We start from the raw sequence: 21,729 nt of genomic DNA on the forward strand, positions 1-21,729 counted from the left end.
TCTAGAGTGTTTTCTATGCAGACAACCATATTTAAAAGCCATATGTGTGTGTCTGTGTATTTTATATATATGTATATATGTATGCATGTATAAATGTATGTATATAATATACATATACTTTTCACAAATACAGGGTGATGATAAATACATTATTTCTTGCTTGCTTTTTTATTTTTTAAACTGAATAGTTTATTATAGCCTTTCCATATTTGTATGTGTAGATCTACCTTAATTTTTAATTAACAGCATAGTATGTGTAAAAGTACATAGCTGTAATTTTTTTAATTCTCCCTCCCAGCTTTATTGAAGTATAACTGACAAACAAACCTAGCTGTACTTTTTAAAAAATGACACTTGTTATATTTTTTGTGGTTATATAATAACACAAGACATGTCTATTGTACAAAATTAGGGGATTTCAGAAACACAGAAAAGTGACAAAAGAGAAAAATAACCAATTGTAATCTATGCAGAGAAAAACCAGTCTGGTGGAATTTCCTTTGTTTTTCCTTCAATGAGACTATGTATTTATAATATTGAGATTAGACCTTATTATACAGCATTTCTTTGTATGTGTGTCTTTGCTTGGGCAGGTATTTTTTGGATTGGGTTTGTTTGGCCCTCAGGTATAGAGCTGAATCAGACCTTCCCATCAGTTTAGGGCTCATTAACAGCATTGGTCCCATAAAGGCTTTCACTGGATTTACTTTTTTTTTTTTTGTCCCCACCACCAAAACGCAGTCACTCTAACATATTCAATATATGATTTAAATATGCCTATGAGATTTTTTTAAAATTTTCATACTGGACTTGAGCTGTATTTCTGTTTTTTCTTTTTTTAGCCCACACCGTGTTTTTAGGATCTGCCTACATTGCTGTGTTAAAATCTAGTTTGTTATCTCTAGCTCCTACATGTAAAGTTTTTGAACTCCCTTTTTTCTCTTCATACTATATCATGAAATTTTTCTGTGTCATTAAATACCCTTATGAGAACATCATCTGAAATAAGCACGTAACAGCTGTGCTCCGGGAGCCTTTTAAGTCGTTCTCCCCTGTCCAGCAGCGGAGGCGCGGGTGTAGGGGACCTGACCGCAGAGCTTATCAACGACTGCATTCAGAAGGTTGTGGTTCCAGCCACTCACTTTAGATGTGCAGTTTGGATTTTTCCCTTCCCCTGAATCACCGTATTTGGCAAACATGCTGTTGGCAACAAGTTATTATAACACCTGGTTATCTGCTCCACCTTCCTTCTCACAAGCTCCAAGCCCTACCGGATATTATCTTACTTAGTTTTGAGACAGCCTGTAAGGCAGGGCGTGGTCAGGAGTCGCCTCACTGCTGCCCAGGTTGAGAAAGAAGGCCCACGGGACTCTGATAATGCAGCACCTGGGACCCCATCCCCTCCTTTCATTTGAGCTCTGTGCCCTGGATGGAAGGCGCTGCTGCTTCCCACTGAGCAAGGCAGGGAGAGACCGTGTCACAGTCACAGGGAACTGGTAGCTGAAAGGCGGCAGGGGTGGGGCCGAGACCCCACATGTCAGCTCAGCCCTAACCACCAAGCCACGATTGGGTGTGTCTGGGGAGAGACTCACAGTAACCTCAGTGAGGCACCTTTTCCTACATCGAAGTAGGTTCCTGGACTTACTGGGTGCTTTTGCCCTAAACCTGCCCGTCTGTCAGTAACTCTTTATCTGCTGATCTGTATGCTAGGTGCAGAGAGCAACAAAAGACATGCCTTGGGGACGCACCCCTTGTGATGAGTGTGGCACAGTCCCTGCCCTTGGGGAACTGTGGTCCAAAGGGGAACGTGATCCCTGCTCTCAGAGAACTCCAGTCTGTTGGAAGCAGGACACACACACACACACACAAGGATGGCATAAACATGTTGATTCACGCATAAAGGTTGCAGTGTGTCCTAAGATAATGAGGTGATTGGAAGCTAGTTGAGTTCTTTAGGATATGAAGAGAGAATGTCTTCATAGGAATAACTCAGAACTCCTGGGTGCCTAAGACTGACTGACTTTCCTCTTGTGTGATGTGAATTCTTTTGTGAGGGTGGTCTGGACAAAAAGGTCCAAGCAAGTGTGTGTTGTGGGAGGACCTTCTGTTACCAAGTCACAAATGTGGTGGCTTCACTATCCGTTCCCTGCCTGGGCTGTAGGTGGATACCTGTATAAACGGAGATGTCGAGAGCTTGAGGAAGACTGTGCAGGACTTGCTTGTCAAGCTGCAGGAGGCTGAGCAGCAGCGCCAGTCAGACCGTGCAGGTTTTGAGGTGAGATGTGGGATTTGGGGAGAGGGTGCCCCAAGGGTTGGGCCACTGGATGGCTGGATGCCATCAACTGGGAAGGTGAGGCCTTGAGGCCTGCGGGCAATTCCTTTCTGCTTTGCTCTTTCCTGGATATTTATAGCTTTGCTGTCCAAGGCTAGCCCACAGTTCGAAGGTCAGCTTTTGAGCCTCTGGCCTCCTGGAGTCGAGTGGTGGCGCTGGTCTGGGATGGCAAGTAATTCAGAAGCCCTTTCTGTAAGTACCATGGTCAGAACTACTGGGCTCTAAGCACTGTGCAGGCAGGGAATGTTGCCATCAAGTTCACCACTGCATCCCCAGTGTCTGGGACAATACCTGGCTTCAGCGGGGTGCCTCTGAGGTGTGGACCGGATGAGTGGATGAATCGGTGTGGTCCTAGGAAGAACTGTGCTGGTGGAATCAGGGGACTTTACATCCAGTCATGGCTATACTACACAGAGCTCTGTGATCTTGAGTATCTCAATTATTATTATAAAAGTAATACTAGATTATTATAGAAGGTTAAAAGAATACAAAATAGAAGGCCTCCCAGTATTAAAAGTGTGTGAGGTCTTCCATGCTTCCCAGAAAATTCTTGGAGTATAAGATGAGGGACACCAGGCAAACTCGGGGCAGTTTTCGTAACTGCTCGATGTGAGAGTAAGCGTCTGTTACCTGCGATTGTTCCCCCCACGTAAAGTACTTTCTAGGGCATAAATATGTGATGATAGACGTCTGCCCTGCCCAGGCTTGCCAGGGGCTGGTGGAAAGGGGAGTCCCAGCCTAAAGTCTTCTCTTTCATGGACTCAGAGAATTTCTGAGAAGTGTTTTGAGGGTGAGGACCAAGGGCAGTGAGAATGACCAGCTGTCTCAAGAGTAGTTGAAGTCTTACTTGAGCAAGTGATTTAACCTCCCTAACCATCAGTTTCAACTTTTATAAAAAGGGGTCATGAATTTCACAAGATTGTTGTGTGGATTGAGTGAGGTAATATGTGTAAAGATATTTATTACTTAGAAGGGTTTAGAAATAAAAAATATGCTGTATTTTTCTTAGTGATCAGTTTCACAAGTGGGTTTTCCTAAATAATTTGAACTTAGGGTAACACTAGGATTAGTCTGGGCTCAGAACGAAGTAGCCGTGCAGTGAAGGAGTTCGTCGTGTCTACTTCAGATTCCACAACTTGGACGATTCAGTTGCTGATGAATGAGCTCAGCTGTCCTCTGCCTTCTTGGAGCAGAATGGGAGGAAGGGGAGGCTGGGGCTGTAGCACTGACTAGACTGAAACTTTGGGAGGAAATGTCTACACCAAGAAGCATTGTAAAGTGCAGTGGTTGGTTTTGTCAGCACCCAGAGGGCTCTGCCAGCCCTGGGTTTCAAAGCTTGAGCAAAAGTGTACAGAGTAATAAAAAGCCCAGGGCTTGAAGGGCCCTGACAGCTGTGAACCACGAGCCCATGGCTTCTTATGAGGGGCTGCCCTTTAAGCCATGGCACTTAGCACCCACCTGTGGTAGGAGACACTCCTCGCTCCTCGGGTTGCTCCCACTACTGGGGTAGGTTGCCACACCCTCTTATGATTAAGAGGTTCCCTTAGGGCAGAACTGGCTGGAGCTATGGGACAGCTGTGGCAGGGGAGTGTTTTTTTATTTTTTTTCCCTCTGTGATTCTACAGCTGGGTGTGAGGATGGCCCATGGCCCGTTAATGCTACGCTCCAAGCACACATCATCCTGGGTGCAGTGTTTACATACAGAAATGAGAGGCCTGTGTGTACGTTCCTGCCCAGGGGGCTGGCCTGTTCCAGCCTAATCTGGGACGTTTGAAGGCTTTTCTCAGTCTCTCCTAGTGAATTAGACTTTCTGGTCTCCTTTTCTGAACCTAGAGGGTGGGAAAGGTAAGGCTGTCAGTTACCATGAAGACAACCTGCCGTGAAGCGTACATTTCTCGTCCTGCCGGCTCCTGGCCTTCAGGAAGGATTTGCAGCGAGTTTGCTCTGGACAGGGCTGGTGCGCAGCATGGACACGTCTCATCACACCTCATCCTGTGCTTTACTTTCTCCTCCCTGATAACGACTTTGGCAGGAGCCAGACAAACTGGTTGCTGGTGTTCTGTTTTACCAGGGCTGGTTAGGCTTTCTGAAGGTCACCTGGATTCTTTTTTAGTAATTGATTGAGGAGTCAGTGTAGGGTAACTGGGAAGCATTGAAATGGATGATGAAGTAACCGGGTTCTAGCACTGGTTCTGCATTCACTGGCTGTGTAGTCTTGAATAGGTCAGTTGATCTTTAGGTGTGAAAGGAGAGGGTTGGACTAGATGAACGTTAATTCCATTCATGACGTTACGGAGCAGTGACCGTGTGCTGGGTGCTGGGCTGCACTCTGGAAAGGTCATGGTGCCAAAGGTCTCCGCTGTCAGAAACGGATGGTCGCCTGGGGGATGCACACAGTGACCAGGCAGAATCGGCTCAGTGCTGTGAGAGGGAAGGGCTGTGCGTCCTCTGTGGCCGCACAGAGGAAGCTCAGGCTCCCTGGAAGAAGGGGTGTCTAAGCTGGGGTCTGAAGGGTAATTAGGAGTTGGCAAAATGCATGTGGGAGGAAAGGAGGCAAGTTCTTACTTTTCTTCACTCTCAATTCTGTTTCTGTTCTTTTCAAATTGGCTTGCCGTGTTTGACAAAGAGCAGGTTCTTCCCGGTGTCTAGCGGCCCTTCCAGATGCCCGTCTGGCCTTTGTGTGCACGCTGCCATGGTGCTTGAAGTGAGGGCGAGGAGGAGGGGGAGGCAGAAGAAAGAGTGTGGAGATATCCTTTCCTGGATTCTTCGCGTTTGCACTAGGAGGAAAGCCGCAACACTGGGTGAAGCTTGGGTGGTACTGGAGGGCTGCTGGGGATGCTGGAGAATCAGCCACCTGGAAAGTGGAAAGTCTGTGGGTTCCAGGTGTCACTCTAAAGTAGAGCTCAACTACTGTGGAGAACAGTATGGAGGCTCCTTAAAAAATTAAAAATAGTTACACTATGGTCCAGCAATCCCACTCCTGGGCATATATCCGGAGAAAACTCTAATTCAAAAAGATACATGCAGCCCAATGTTTATAGCGGCACTTTTTATAATAGCCAAGACCTGAAAGCAACCTAAATATCCATCAACAGATGACTGGATAAAGAAAATGTAGTGTGTGTGTGTGTGTGTGTGGTGAAATACTACTCAGCCATAAAAAGGAATGAAATCATGCCATTTGTAGCAACATGAATGGACCTAGAAATTATCATACTAAGTGAAGTAAATCAGACAGAGAAAGACAAATATCCTATGGATATCACTTATATGTGGAATCTAAAAAAATGACACAAACTTATTTACAAAACAGGAGACTCACAGACATAGAAAACAAACTTATGGTTACCAGGGGGAAGGGAAGAGGGCGGGATAAGCTGGGAGTTTGGGATTGGCATATACAAACTACTCGGTATGGAATAAACAACAAGGTCCTAAGGTATAGCACAGGAAACTATATTTAATGGCTTGTAGTAACCTGTAATGAGAGAGAATATGTGTATATGCATAAGTGAATCACTGTGCTGTACACTGGAAACTAATATAACATTGTAAATCAACTATACTTCAATAAAATTTTTTTTTAAAACCCAAAAAACAGAACAAAAGAAAAACAACAACAAAAAAAGCAGGGCTCAATCAGCTGGAAGTGGAGTTAACCTGCTGCTTCCCGAGTGGGCGATGGCGGTGTGCTTTTCAGGCTTGCCTCTCTTCTCCCATCACCGCACCCAGGCTCCTGGGTTCTTTTCTAAGGCTTTTATCCATGTTCCCCGCCACCCGCCATGTTCCCCACCTATACTTAACACATCCCCATCCTGTGTCACAGGTCACACTCAGCCAGTACCAGAGAGAAGCAGAGCAGAGTCACGCAGCCCTCCAGAGAGCGGAGGACAGAGTGGAGCAGAAGGAGGCAGAAGTCGGGGAGCTGCAGAGGCGCTTGCTGGGAATGGAGACGGTAACGTAGGAGCCTTGCTGATCAGCACCCAGGCTCCTGGGCAGGGAGGCACCCTGGGACGGACTGAGATGGTTGCAGAGACTCTCCTTCTCTGAGCAGCTCCAGAAAATCACACTTCACAGCTTCCTTTGGCAAATACCTTCCAGTACCTTTCTCCATCCCACTAGCCCTTGATGCCTAGAGTTGAACCCATTTCCATTTTAGGCAGTTCCTGGGCAGCTGCCCTTTGGCTTTGGCAGACAGCTCTCAGGGAGCCACTCAGCCTGGTTTCTCGGGGCTTGGTAGCCATAGCTGGCAGGTGGGCCTGGGTAATGCAGGGCCAGCCTCTCCCTCCGGGCAGCTGGGTGAGGCTGAGAAGGTTCTGTGTGCTGAGGGTGGGAAGGGTTGTCCCTAACAAGGGAGGGCGCCCCATCAAACCAGCTTGGCCTGCTGCTTGTTGGCAGCTGTCCCACGCCTAGTACCCATTTCACCCCAGTGCAGAAACGGTTGCCTTCTCCTCATCTGAGATTTTTCTTTCCCTTGGTCCCTTCAGGAGCATCAGGCCTTACTGACAAAGGTCAAGGAAGGGGAGACAGCCCTGGAGGAACTTCGGAGCAAGAATGGTGACTGCCAAGTAGAACAAGAAAAGTAAGGGCCCTTGTTCTCCGTGGAGTTGGGGTGCAGGGAGGGCGCAGACCTGGGGAAGGAGCTGGTGCTGATGTCAGATCTTCCAGCTCTGACTCACTGTGTGCCTGCTCGGGGTGGGGCCCTGCCCACGGAGATACTGTCTGGGAGGCTGCCATCTCCGAGGAGTTCATCTTCCGTGGAGTAACAACCCAAAGAAAAGGCTTTTACAGTGTCAGAGCCAGAGTCAGTGGGAGCTGGTGAAGCGTCTGCCGTCATGGTACATCGTTGTATGGTTGTTACACTGTGGAAGTGGCATTATTCCACCATAGTTTACTCCCCTCAAACCAAAAGCAGCTCTAAACTACCTGAGGGAAAAATCGAATAACTTCCTCACATACCATGCTAATGAAAATGACAGTGAGCACCTTCGTGGAGAGATCCTTAACCTGCTTTTATCTGAAACGACCCAAACACTGAGACCCACCTGTCAGTGGTGGCACACAGGGGATCGCTGAGATCCTTTCTACTCCGGAGTTAGAGTGGTTTGCAGATTCCTCTGGTCAGAGGGGATCAGAGACCCCAGACCAGTGAAACCTACAGAGCAAAGATTGAGCCGCTCTTAGACCTTCAAGAATTTAGAAGTCCTTTATGCTGTTGGCAATTAATTTATAAGATCTCAAGTGGTTAATCACATTTAACATTAGCATATTGGTCTGGTCTTTGTTGTATAAGTTGGACCTTTCTAAGTTCAGCAGATGTTACCTGGAGGGCCTTCAAAAGAATTCCAAGATGAACAGACATGATCCTTGCCTTCTTGGACCCTTCAGTCTCCTGGGGGCATTTTCTCTGCTTTGGGATAACCTCGATCGAGGCCTGCCTGACATGGAAAATGCAGACATCTTATTGTAGTGTTCTTTCAGGCTCAGTTTCATGGCAGAATTGCTGTTAAGTTACTCAGCTCCCTCCTCAGTGGTGGAAGTCCTCACGGGCAGGTGACCAAGAGGAAGGAGCAAGAGAAACAAAAAAGAGCAGATAATCCAAAACCGAGACTTGGGAATGGCAAGTGGTAGCTATGCATCAAAAATGCTGACTTTCTAAATAAAAGGAGACTGAGAAGTGGGGCACCAGAGAGCTGAGGATGGAAACTTAGAATGTTTGAAGCTTAGGAAGGATGAGTTGGGGGGCTCAGATTGTGTAGTCCCCTATGCCGAGCACCACCCACCTTCTAGCAGCAGGCACTGGTCTGCTTCCTCAGGCAGAACCAGACAGTAATGGGTACCAGCAATCCTTCAGAGCTCTGAGCTCCGGGGCACTCTCCTTGGCCACCTGACCTTTGGAGATCTTGACCAGTTTGCTTAGAAGATGCAAAGGTAACAGCAAGTGTCCAGAAATCGGGAGACTCAGAAACGGACTTGTGTGAAGAGGCTTTAAGGGTCCTCAAATCTATCTTCCTCTTGATATAAAATCCCTGCCAACAGCGAGATGGTCTTGTGTATTGTAATCCCAGCTCCTACTTGAATGAGGCTGTGCACTTTCTGACAACTTTAATACTGAGAAAGTCTTTCCTGTGTTAAGAACTGCTTCCTTGGAACATCTACCCGTTAGCTCTAGTTTTACCTGTAGGGCTCTCCAGAATGACTTATCCTTTCTAACCTTCTGAGCCTCAGTTCCCTCATTTGGACTAGGTGGTCTCTAGGGATGCTTCTGATGTGGTGTTCTGAGGTATCCCGCCACCCACTCCTCACAGCAGACCACTGGGGAATCACACCTGATCAAGACCCCCCCGAGCCCGAGGCCCTGGCTGAGACTGGGTAGACAAAGCATCATTTCCCCTTGCCTCAGCTTCTGGTCTCAATCCCCAGGGCTGCGAGCCTGGAAAAGGAAGTGGCTGGTTTGCGGGAGAAGATCCACCACTTGGATGACATGCTTAAAAGCCAGCAGCGGAAAGTCCGGCAAATGATAGAGCAGGTAGGTGGGGTCAGATCTTCCCCTGCTTTGGGTTCCTCCTCTGGAAGTCACTGTGTTGAGTCTAGCCCTGTTTTCCTGTCAAGTCTACGTCTTTATTTATTTATTCTCTTGAGAATCTTGGCTTATATCCATAAGTGTCCCATAAAACATTTATAGCTACTGATGACTGGGTTTGGATGGTTGGGATTTGCTCTTCTCCCATCTTTCCCCTACATTTTTGGTCATGTTCCTTGTGCTTTCCCGTGGGACAAGAAGGGAAAGGTTAGTCTCTTACACTTTGAAGGGTGCTGGCAAATGAATAATTAAGTCGCAATAAACTCGCTTATCTGTGTGTAGATGATCAACCTTTGCACCTCATGGCAGATTTCTCAGCCTTCCCCTGCCTGAGCTTTAGGGTGGCGTATGGTATCCTATCAGAATATGACGTTTTGTAGAATTGTTTTGAGAACTTCAGACCCCTAATTGGGAGGGCATCGTTGCTGCACGTCAGCTCCAGGAGGGCTGGGTTTTGTCTGTCTGGTTCATGGGGTTTCTAGAGACAGGGCCTGTCATACAGTAGCACTCAATTAATATTTCTGGAATGAATACATAATTTGTATTTCCCAAAGTCAAATGGAATGGTTTCTGGAATCAACCATTATTTTGGACTATCAGGGTGGTGTTCCCCTCACACCCCCTGCCCCCACACCCAGGATAAGCAAGAGTTTAACACTTATTGAAATGAGGCATTTACAGACAAGCTGAGCACATCTCGCAAGCGGTGCAAAGCTCTGCCCTTTGTCTCTGCTGGCTCCCTCGACGGCGGGGCGAAGTTTGATGAGTGTGTCATGAGTCATTTCACAGTGAGCCCCGGTGTCTCCCACATCTTTGCAGCTCCAGAATTCAAAAGCTGTGATCCAGTCAAAGGACACCGCCATCCAGGAGCTCAAGGAGAAAATCGCCTACCTGGAAGCTGAGGTGAGTGCTCTGGGCAGCCCTGGGAAGGGAGTGGATGCTTGAAGAAAAGCCTGGATGTGAGGAAGGGGGAGATTCTGGAGGGGGGCTTGGTCCTGTCTAGCTGCTGCACAGAAGTGAGTATCTGGGGTGCTTGGTTGATCTTCATTTCAGCTGAGTAAATGTTTTCTGAGAACCTTCACGGAGTGGCAGACAATGGTAAGGCCTGTCCCTGCTCTGAAGGGATATATCCTCTTGGGGCGAGCCCGCGCTGTGGCGGCATGGAGGTCGCCCCTCATTCTGACTGTGTGGCCTTAACAGGGGCACTGACAGTGGAGCTGGGCTTTGAAGGATGAGGCCTTCCACAGGTGGCGTCCTTTGCATGACAAAGGCGACGGGCTGTTATTCTGGGTCTAGCTTCCGCTGTACCTCAGGGCCCTTCCTGTCCATTGACTGACTACCTGAGATTGCTTTGCAAGCATTGTGTGAAGATCCCAGGTAGCGAGGGAGCTAAAAGGAAACAGGAGACAGGGTTGTTCATCTCCAGGGAGTTTGCAGTCTAGACTTAGGGATAAAATACATTTTAAAAATCACCTAAGAATACTTTATAGAAAAGCATATGGACGAACAGAAGTAAATATCTCAACTGACTATAGGAAATTATTTGCAGTAATTGTATAGAGAAGGTATACAGGAGGTGATCAGTGTCGCACAGAGTTCTTGAGAGAACACCTCCTCGGGGAAGGAGACTGGAGGGAGAGCAGCCTGGAGTGGGGAGGATGTGGGGAGAGGGCGTCCTGGTGGCGGCACGCACAGTAGGGGCGGGGGTGACAGCAGCACAAACACAGCAGTGGAGAGACCAGAACGAGCCCGTTCAATGTGACAAAAGGCAAGGCAGAAAAAGGCCAGCTCTAACCTCGTAACCTGTGTTAACAGAATTTAGAGATGCATGACCGGATGGAACACCTGATAGAGAAACAGATCAGTTACGGCAACTTCAGCACCCAGAACCGGGCCAAGACTGAGAACCCGAGCAGGTGGGTCGTTGTGCACGGAGCCGGGCTCAGGTGGGAAGTGAAGGAGAGACGGGCAGAGGAGCCATGGGAAGGGAACGTTTAGTGCTGAGGCCAGGATGAGGCTCTGCTAAATCCAGCTTTATTCTCCCAGTCTCTAATTGGACCCATTCTCCACCTGAACCATTTTCTAACCAGGTTAGGGTAGAGCCTGATGCCATAACCCCACGGAGGCCCATGAAAGGCTGCTAGAGGTGCATGAACCCCCTGACATGGCAGCAACAATCATGAATGTGCAGTGAGTGCGTATTTCTAGGGAGAGGGCCTTTTGTTCCCAAGAGATTCACAAAAAGGTCCCAGACTTTGAAAAACTCAAGAATCACAGCCACAGCCACCCCTCAGCTGTTCAGCCGCACCCTCTCTTTTCACCTGCCAGCAGACAAAAGTGCCTCTCCCCTAACCCTCTCTTAGACAGCGCTGACAATTACTGTTTCTGAGCATTAGAACCAAGAGATCAGCTGGCCCTGAAGTGTAGAATCAGGAGGCAGACTGGAGGGGCGTTTGTTTTTTTGTTAATCCAACAGTCTCATTACAAAAATAACCACAATGTGTGCAGCAGCAGAATTGGGAAGGACGCTGCCTGACTTCTGCCAGAGTGGGCAGCCCTGCTTCCCCACGGCCCTGCAGGGGCAGTCAGCCACGCAGGGAGCCTCGGGGCAAGGTAGCAGGCAGAGCTCTGTCCGGGAGGCCTGGCCTTGGCTCGTTCTGTCCACTCTGAGCACCAACCACCCCCGCCCCCACCACCATCATGATGAATAGCTCAGATCAGGTCTCCCAGCACTGGGCATCCTCCCCGCCCTGCTCTTAGGTCCCCAGTGGGACAAACAGTGAAAGGTGGGCAACAACACAGCACTCAGCCTTTCCAACTTCCTTTTCAGCGTTAGGATAGCCAAGCCCCCCAGCCCTAAGCCCATGCCTCTCATCCGAGTGGTGGAAACATGAGCTGAAGAAGGAGCTGGACGCCGCCGTGGTTGCCACCTCTCGCCTGCAGAGGAGCCCACCACCCCTGGAGGCTGCTGGCCCTGACTCTGACCTCCCAACTGCTCCCTGGCTGCACCCCGGCTTGGGGTTCATGTGTCCCGCCGGTTCCAGATGCCTGTCCTCTGCACGCTGGGTGGACTGAGGATGACGCCCCTCTGGACACTGCGGCCTCTGGAGCCAGGGCAGTATCCTTGTTCCCGTAGTTACTGTTTCTCTCTGTAGCAGGGCCTCCCTTCTGTTATAGACTGGAGTTCGGCTGCCCCAGAAGCCAGGTCCTCAGTCGGAGGACCTCAGTGGCCCTAGGAGCTGGAAGCGCAGATGTCCGAAGTGACTGGAGAGTGTCCCGGGGGAACGACGTTCCTCCCGTAAACACAGATCAGTTCTTAGCATCAAACTGTTTGTTCTTCTGCTTGCTCCACCCTCAGCCCATGCTGACCTGGGGCCTCTTCCAGATAGACAGTGGGGCTGCCTGTCATGGCTGGTCAGAGTCGATGAACCTTAACTTCAACTGGATGGGCTTGCCTTTTTGTGGTGGCGGGGGGGGGGGGTGTCCTTCAGGGAGTAGCTCTTAGCAGAAAGAGTCTCTAAGGCCACAGACAGTTAGTGCGACTTCTCTCTGCTGTGAAGACTCCCAGAATCTTCTTAGGGTTTTCCCCCAAGTTGCAGTCTTCTTGACTCAGAGCCAAAAACTGTTTTCACTGGGTTACATCCATCTCAGCAAAACTCACTTGGTATTTATTTTGCTAACTTATTGGTGGTTTTGCTTACATCTCACAGCTGATTTAATACTAGAGATCTACAGCCTTCTCTTGCGGTGTTTGGACTTGCCCCACCCTGGGAAAAGTGTTCCCGCTGGACTTGTTGACTTCAGAATGGCATTGTTATAAATCTTTTTCTCTCTTTCCTCTGCCTGCTTCTTTTCCCTTCCTCCTCCAAACCTGCTTGGTACCTCAGAAAGGCAAGCTTATTTGCCTGGAGGTATTGGGGTCTGAGTGTATGTTATTTGAGCGAAGAAGGCAGTCAGGAGGGATGGAATTCTTCCCTTAACCCCACTGCACCCCCACACTCCACAGTCTGTTGTCCTGGCTCTGAACGAACCTGCCCCTCATCGTGTTTTCTTTAGGGCCCTTCCAGCAGCCTCAAGAAGGAGATAAGCATCAGAATGTGGTATTATAGGATACAAGAAAATGCAAAATAAACATGGATTAAGTTTTTAGGTTCTGGGGGGAGGGTACAGCTCAGCGGTAGAGTGCGTGCTTAGCATGCACCAGGTCCTGGGTTCAGTCCCCGGTACCTCCATTAAAAATAAATAACAATAAACCTAATTACCTCCCCCCTCCAGAAAAAGCAATGTATAAATTTTTTTTAAAAGTCTTTAGGTTCTGCTTGGCTCAAAACCAGAAGCCTTAAGTCTGTGGTGTTTGCATCCGGCTGGGCTCGCGTGCTGGCTTTGTCCCGAATGCTGTTCCGGTGCTCACGCTGTCCTTTCCATCTGTACAGCGGGAGGATGGGACCCGATCATCTCCACAGGCCCTTCCAGCTCTGATAGTCTTTCCTGTGGCATATTCTTTGGATGGTGAATTTAATAAATTATGTTAATGTGTCTCCTTGTGCTCCTGGCTTGGTTTCTGTTCACTTTTCAGGGGACGATGAAAGAACATAATTTTGGGCACCCTGTTGTCCACACCTGGGAGGTGTGGAGGCACCCCAAACACTATGATATGAGGACTCTGTGGCATTCAGAGGAGTTAGAATGTCCCTGTTAAGCAGCTGAGCTCTGTGGTCTGAGTCCTTGTGTAGGAGGTAGCCCCTGACTTTAGCTTTGACCCTGCCTGGGCTGGCGGCCTTGTGGGATCCCTACACTTGGCCACTGTGTGTCCTCTCAGTTGGAAAAGAACTGGACAGAGGAAAGGTCCTGTGATTACTTAAGAGATTTACCAATCAGCACTGGAGGTAGATGACTAACTCCACATCCTTTGCAGAAATGAATAGTACCGTGGAAATGCTGACTGCATCTGTTTGAGGGTTTAGTTTTTGGCTATCTCTGGGCATCATTCAATTAGTCCAATGGTCTTTTCTTTGTTTCTTTCTTTCTTTCTGCCAAAAATGTTGTTGACTGCAGGGCCCAACGAGGACATAGCTAAATTTACACAAATCTTCCCCGGGCCAAAGAAACTAGAAATGCAAGCCCTGAACCCCTGGCCCCACTTCCTTTCTAAGCCCCTTTTTCCTTCAATCAAAGGAATGTAAGCTTTTCTCCTGCGACTTTTCTTCCCCTTTCTCCTGCTTCTCAGGTAATTCACACCCTAGGCTTCAGAATGTACCAGAAACCTCCTTCCATTCCAGACCTGGGTTTGGCCTCTGACAGCCTGTGTTCTCTTCTTTGTCTGGCAGTCTTGCTCTGCAGGGGTGTATCTGGACTGCTTGTTCTCAGAATATTAAGAGGGTGGAAGCAGGGTGGGGTTGCCTCGGGGGCCAGGAAGACTGCAAGGCTGGAAGAAGACAGAAGTGAGTGTGCTGCCATTCAGGGAAGGGAGGCTCTCCACTGGGCCCTGAGGACTTGGTGGGATGAGCAGAGATTCCAGCTGGAGATAATGAACATTCTGGAGATGAGAACTAGAGCTCTAACTGATTCCTTGGACCAGAACATGCCTCTGGGGTGTATTTCCCTTAGTTTAGTTGTACAACGGCTGGAAGGAACAGGGGCTCAGGAGAGTCTCTGGGAAGAGAAAGTGGTCACAGGAAAGGTAGTTTAGATCTTGGCAACCTTTTCAATTAGAGACAGAGGATGGGGACGGGAGAGTGAGAGAGAGCCCTGGGCCTGAGAAAGGGCGTGGTGAGAAGCTGCTCCTGACTTCAGCTGTCTGTTTATTGCCTGTGTTATGTCATTTGTCAGCCAACTCCTCTGTGCTCCGTGAATATGTTGTGGAGGGAAGATGGAGTCTGACTCCCTGGGACCTTTGCCATGAAGGCCTGTTTCTTTGAGCTGGGTGTTGAGAGCTGCCCGGACACGCAGCTGTCATCACCAGCCTCCTGTAAACTCAGAGCGTCACCCCAACGTGGGGAAGCCTGCAGGAGTGCTCCTTGCCTCCTGAAAAACTGCCCCTGTCCTCCCACCTCTTCATCTGTCCCCTCCCTGGATGGAAAAAAAGCCTGATAGGGACATGGTATTTCAACCAACTGCTGCATTGGACCTTTTATTTGAACAGAGTTTCTATAGCCAAAAATTGATTGGCTCACTTTCGTCTCTAGTTAAAAAAACCCCTTGTACTGTGAAGCGTTCCAAGATGTATTCTGGAAAGATGTTCTCACGTGAGACGGCTTAAAGCAACTTAATTTGAGTGAGGAGGGTAATATCCCTTGGGGTAGAGAAGCAACTTTCTGTCTTTAATCAGCTCTTCGATGTGTGTTGCTGTTTTTTGTGGGGCCTCTGCTCATCCTCTGGGCTCCCTCATTCCTCAGTGCCAAGCGGAGCAGAGCCTGGGCCTGAGTTTTCTCAGGCTCTGACCCAACAGCAGATGTTAGCCTAGGGCCCTTGGCCTCTTTTCCACGCTTCGATTTAGGACTCCAGCTTTGCAAGGAGAAATTGTTTCCTGCCTTCCCTGCCCCAGTTCTAAGGAGCCATGGCCTTGAAACTCAAAGTGGGAGACCTAAATATTCTCTGGCCCCTCTTTCTCCAAGGAAAATCCTTATCCAGGCTGAGGCTAAAGGAGATGCTTTTTAAAAGGTGAGTGATTTCTAGCTCTGTGTGCTCTGTGGGTTGGCAGCAAGACCTACTTTGAACTCTAAAATGTCTCTGGCCTTTCTGCTGGAATCTCTCTTTCCCTGGAGCCCTCTGGGACATGGGACTGAGGGTAGATGGTGGCAGGATAATTCACTTCCTGACAGGGTGTTGGTCACCAAGTCTTAGACCACAGGATCTCAGACAGCAGAGGAGAAGGAAGTCACTTGTCCTAATGACTTAATCTGCCAGTTCAGTGCCTTTCCTCCGTGTCACTAGTGTGCTAGGCCAAACTCGTGTATGTCTGCAGGTGTCTGGGGATCTTTATACTGTTTTATATCCATTTATTTGTGTTTGGTTTTGTTTTGTTTCGGGCGTAATTAATTTCCTCTTCTTCTTCTTCTTATTTTGCTTAATGTGGTACTGAGGACTGAACCCACGACCTCATGCATGCTAAGTCGGCACTCTACCACTGAGCTAGCCCCTCCCTCCAGGTGTGTTTGTGTTTGAATTAGCCTGCTATGTAAAATATATGATTGTGGGGGAAAATTGGAAAAACATTGATATTTAGGAAAAACTGTTTCCACCTGTGTGTCTCCTTTACTACGTACCCAGAACATTTTTGACACTTGTGGTCATCGAATGTGTGGGGGTTTTCCTCTCGCCAAGCAATTCTGCAACACCAGCTGGGTGTCCTATCATTTAACTCAATTCTGACACCATCTACCTGGAGATAAGTTTAAGGGCTCAATCCCAAGAGGCTGCCCACCTACCCTGACCTTGAGATACCAGTTGCAAGTAGTAGGTCCCTAGCTGGAGTTTTGTCTGATTTGACTACAAACTGGGGGTTCCCACAATCTCCTCCTTGGGTTTGAATTAATTTGCTGGAGATGCTCAGAGAACTCAGGGAAACACCTCCTTACCTTTACCAGTTTATTAAAGGATATGATAAAGGATGAACAGCCAGATGAAGAGATCCATAGGGCGAGGGCTGGGAGGGTCCTGAGCGCAGGAACTTCAGCCCCCGGGGAGTTGGGGTGTGTCACCCTCCCCGTATGAAGATGTGTCGCGCACCTGGAAGCTCTCCGATCCCCATCTATTGGGATTTTATGGAGTCTTCCTCCATTATGTAGGTGTAATCAATCGTGAACTCCAGTCCTAGCCCCTCTCCCCTCTCTGGAGGAATCGGGGGCGGGGCTGAAAAATCCAAGCTTTTAATCATGGTTTAGTCTTTCTGGTGACCAGCGCCCATCCAGGACCCCCCGCCCCAGAGTCACCTCATAACAAAAGATGCTCCCAGTTCTCTTATCACTTAGGAAATTACAAGGCTTTTAGGAGTGCTGTGCCAGGAATATGTTTTCTATTATCTCACGCTGGTCTATAGATGTATCTCTTTGGACCCCTAATCTCAGCGTCAGGAGGACTGAAATTGACTTCCTTTGAAACTTCCCTTTCCAACCTCTCATACTTAGTAGAGAGAATCACTCTCTTCAGGCTAGAAATTTTAAAGCTACCTTTGATTCCTCTTTCCATTTCTTTATCCCTTAAAATAGCCAGTTTGTCAACATGTCCGGATGTTTCTTCGCCTCTTTCCCTGTGCTCAGCCTCGTCCATCTCTTTAAGCCTGGGTTACCACAGAAGCCAGTCCTCACCGGTCCCCCACCTCTAGTCTACCCTGCCCCAAATCCCCCCTCCTCACCAAGGTCATTTGAGTCTTTCCCACATACTGCTTTCATCCTGTCAGTTGGGGTTATTTGGCCAGGGCAAAAGAAGGCTGCTGGAAACATGACAGCAGTCTCCGAAGAGATGAAAATTCCTCCTGTAGGAGGAGGTGTGGTTTCACTCCATCTAGCTTCACAGGGCAGAACCCAGATCTCTGGGTGGTACCCGCAAGGAGGTAGCTAAGAAGCAAAAGGATGCGGTGACAAGAAGAGTGTCAATTGGACTGTCTAGTGAGTTTCCCTACATACACCAGTAATATCCCAATTAGAAAACAATCTAAAATAGCATAGCAAATACAAAATACCTAGAAATCAACTTTATTTGAAATGTCAGTGATCTGTGTGAAGAAAATGACCACATTTTGTTGAGAAATATGGGAAAATTTAATGAAGAAAAGCTTTCCTGGATGGCAAAGTTAAAATTGTAAAGATGTCAATTCTTAATTGTCAAGTCATGTAATTTCAGTAAAAATTCCAATAGAGTCCTTTTAGAATCAGATATAATTATTTAAAAAATTCATCTGGAAGAATAAACAGGGGAGATGGCAGAGAACATTTTGAAGACAGAACTTAAATGGAAGATAGTGAAACATTATATAGCTTAAGCATCAATTTAACAGACTGGCTAGGCAGAACTAGACCCAATTTTATATAAGCATTAAAAAACGATAAAGGAAGCATTGCAACTTAACTGGGGGAAAAAGGCATTGGAATAGTTGGTTAAGAACTTGGGGAAGAAAAAAAAAAACCCGCCTTAAATAGTACACCTGAATAAATTCTAGGTAAATTAAAGAAATTAAACATTACAACTTAACTGTAGAGAAACTAGAAAGAAATAGAATTGAGGATCAACTCAGAGGAGATTCATTTAGAAATTTAGTATTAAAGGCCATGAAGCTATGGGTCAATTATATCTCAAAAAGTAAAGTAAAAATAAAGGTCATGAAGGAAGATATTTCAGTTCATAAAAATGTAAAAGTTCTGAATTAAAAAACTAAAGAAGTCCAAAAAGTTAGGAATTCTTAGTGGTACATGTGATAAAGAGGCAACATTTTTGTTGGTAAACTGATAAAAGTACTAAGATCCTTCTAGACCCCCGGTCAGGATAAGAAGGGAGCGTTCATACGAGAGTTCGTATTCTTTTTTCTGCACACATTTCCTAAGCTCTGACTCCTTGCCTTGGACTGAGGATTCAGACGGGGTTACAGCAGCGAGCAAGACAAGTATGGTCCTGCCCTGAGAGCTCTTATGTTAGGTGGGATAATGTGGGTTGCAAGTCGGAGAAAATGCAACTCCAATTGGCTTTTAAGCAATAAGGGATCAGTCTGACTGGCGCAGGTGACTAAAAAGTCCGGGGATGATTTAGGCTCAGGTGAGACTTTCTAGAGCAGTTTTGAGGTCTCACCAAGACCTGATTTCAGTCCATTTCTTCTCTGCACAAGCGATTTGTGCTTCTTAGCACAGCATAAAATGGGAAACGAAGTGTCCAATAAGAGAAGGGTAAGTACATGAAAATGCAGCCACTCTGGAATATTATGCATTCACTACAAATGGCCTTTATGAAAACGATGTCGCATGATGGAACTGTGCTTAGAATGTTAAGTGAAAAAAAGTAGGACACAAAATTTTATGCAGTTTTATCACAGCTTTGCAAAAAAAAGTTTCTAAAAAGGTTAGAAATAAATACCCCTAACTGCTAACCCTGTTAATGTGAAGGTGGGATTTATTTTTCTGTTTGTTTTTTATTATCTTCATTCTTTATTTTCCAAATTCTCTATAGTGTTCACTCCTCTCTCCAGCAAGGCTGTGTTTCCCCGCAGCCTTCTGTTCCTGCGGGGATCACTCCTGTCCCTGTGTGTTTGCTGGTGCTAGTTCCTTCACCCGGGATGCCTTCCCCTTTTGACCTATTAATCCATTAAATATTTATTGATAATTGACCCAGGGGGATTGTGCGGTTTTTGGAATATTATGTAGGTGAAAACACTTCGCAAAGTGCTTTACAGATGTTAGTTGTTATTGTTAGAAAAATTAAGAAGAGGAGGATGAGAGAGAGAAAAAGAAGTATTATTTGTACAATATTGTGCCAGGTGCTAGGGGAGGTCAGGATGGAATAATACAGAACAGGGTTGTAGCCCTTCAGGAGCTTAGAACCTCGGCAGGTGGGTGGAGGAAGAGACAGCGCCGTGTGGAAGAGGTGAGTGATGGTGGAACCCGTGAGGCGTTAATGTGAAGGAGGCAGACAGAGCTGCACAGTGGAGCAGAGAAAGGTGGGGCGGATGTGGAGCCAGAACTAGACCCTAAAGGATTTGGACAGGTGGGTCCAAAGAGAAAGAACATAGAGAAAGATTGCCTGGGAAATAAACGTGGCACGAATGAGGGATGGTGAGCCCAGTGAAGAGCCTGCTGGAAAGTGGTAGGAAGTTAGGGGGAGGGGGAGATGAGTAGGGTGGGCCTTGCCCGGGAGAGTCTGGGCTCTAAAGCAACAGATCTTCACTGGAGTTTTTAAAAACTAATATTTTTATGTCCTGGGAGGTGGGGGGTGGGCAAGGATCTTCCTTGCCTGTCTTGCTCAACACTGAATCCCTAGTGGGTAGAAGAGTGATGCCTGGCACACGGTAGATACTTAATAAATGTTAGCTGAAAGGAAGTTGGAATGAGTGAATCATAGGAGTGACATCAAAATGAGAGGGCTAATCCCAAAGAGGTGGATGATGTGGACTGAAAAGGCAAAGGCTGGCAGCCAAGAGACAAGTTAGATTGTTAGGGTTCTTCTAGGCATGAAGTAATGGGGCTGAGCTGGGATTATGGCTGCCAGACTCGAAAGTAAGGGACTGGTGTGAGAGTCACTTGGAAAGAACTGATAGGCCTTGATGACCAACTGACCAACCAGATATTGGGGATGGAGAGAAAATAAAGATAACATCAAAGAAAGTTACTTATGCTTCCAGACTTAGCCTGAGCCCCTCTTCCAGGAAGCCTTCCCAGAATTCTCAAGCCTGTGCTGTGTGTTTCCTTTCTGAAATCAATTAACACAAATGATCTATATCACCTTGTAGGTGTAATAATTAGGATGTAATAATTATAACATCCTATTATAATCTAGACCTTGCATGTGTTTGTTTCCCCAACTAGACTGCAAGGTTTAAAAGGTCAGGGAAATATCTAATCTCCACAATGCCTGGCCTTGGTACTGCCACAAAGTAGATGCTCACTAAGTCCTCACTGACTTAGACGAAACGTGTAGTCTCCTCTGTGCAGAGGAGCGCGTTGACCTGTTGCTTTTTTTTGAATTGTTTTCATCTTCTTTCTTAACTGATTCCATGGAGTGTGGAAGAGACAGATCTGGAGTATTAATATTGTCCCCATGTAAGAATAAATGCCATCTATTAGCATTGTCATCAGGAACAAAGAATTTTATTCATTCGTTTTTTCAGTCATCCAGCAGTGGAGGAATAGTGCAACATAGACCATAAGAGTCCATGGGCTTTGGATCTTGTTTCTAATCTTCGATCTGTCGCTCACTGGGCCATGCTGGTTAGGAAAGGTTATTTAATCTCTCTCAGTTTTCTCATCCATAAAATCAAGCTAATAATGTCTACCTATTACTGAGTGCTTACAATGTACTGGGCACTGCCATTTAATTCCCATTGTATAGATGAGGAAACCAAGGGCCAGAGAAAGGACGCCCAGGTAGGAAATGTGGAACCAGTAGTCGGTCATAGGCAATCTGGTCCCAGAGTCCTTGTGCTTAATGCTGTGCTTTATAATCTCACAGGAATGGTGATCGTCAACACAAAACCATATCTAAGTACCATATATAGCATGTCTGGCCGTGTCAGCAGACACTGAGTATGCCGATGATGGTTAATAAATATTCCTGAGCATCTAATATACCAATGGTATGGGGTTAGGTTCGGGGAATGTAAAGAGGAAAAGACATAGACTCTGCCCTCAGGTTGCTCCCCGTCTTGACAGTGCCACCAGATATTTGTACGCCAAGAGGCAAACAGACAAACATAAACTGTAAATGCTTTAGCGTTAACCTTAGAAAACATTCAATCCAACTCCCTCATTTTACAGAGGAGAAAACAGGCCGCACTGTGGGGATGGGGCCTGAATAACTAAAGGTTGAAGCTTGGAAGAAAATCTGGTTCCCCTACACTGGAGTGCTGTGTCCTTGGCATAAGAAAGTATTTGACAAAGAGAGATGGTCCTTATCCAAGGCCTGTGTGCAATTACAGAACAGCTTTCCTTGGGAAGCAGAAGGTGGGAGGGGAGATGGAGAGAAGCCCACCAGACGCTCCCGGCTCCCCCGACTCACGGAGTCTGCAGCTCTTTAGCATCATCACGTCTTTCTAAATTTCAAATGGCAACTTCTCCCTTCTGTCTTCTGATGGGGGTTCCATTCCTGCCTGCTTCTCTAACTAGGGTATGTCCTT

General features: G+C 47.2%; 1 protein-coding gene across 3 annotated transcripts in view; it reads left to right on the top strand.

Moving 5' to 3' along the window:
* Positions 1-12,193, top strand: part of TUFT1 (tuftelin 1) — a 36,789-nt gene extending 24,596 nt beyond the window's left edge. For all 3 annotated transcript variants that reach the window (XM_010996786.3, XM_010996785.3, XM_010996787.3), the window contains 7 exons: positions 2,162-2,275; positions 6,159-6,287; positions 6,820-6,914; positions 8,756-8,861; positions 9,735-9,818; positions 10,731-10,831; positions 11,746-12,193. In XM_010996786.3, coding sequence (XP_010995088.1) covers positions 2,162-2,275; positions 6,159-6,287; positions 6,820-6,914; positions 8,756-8,861; positions 9,735-9,818; positions 10,731-10,831; positions 11,746-11,809 — 693 coding nt within the window. In that variant the 3' untranslated portion in view covers positions 11,810-12,193. The remainder of the gene's footprint in view (positions 1-2,161; positions 2,276-6,158; positions 6,288-6,819; positions 6,915-8,755; positions 8,862-9,734; positions 9,819-10,730; positions 10,832-11,745) is intronic.
* Positions 12,194-21,729: the final 9,536 nt, after the last annotated feature.

The sequence above is a fragment of the Camelus dromedarius genome, chromosome 23 (assembly GCF_036321535.1).
Source record: "Camelus dromedarius isolate mCamDro1 chromosome 23, mCamDro1.pat, whole genome shotgun sequence".
NCBI classification, from domain to species: Eukaryota; Metazoa; Chordata; class Mammalia; order Artiodactyla; family Camelidae; genus Camelus; species Camelus dromedarius.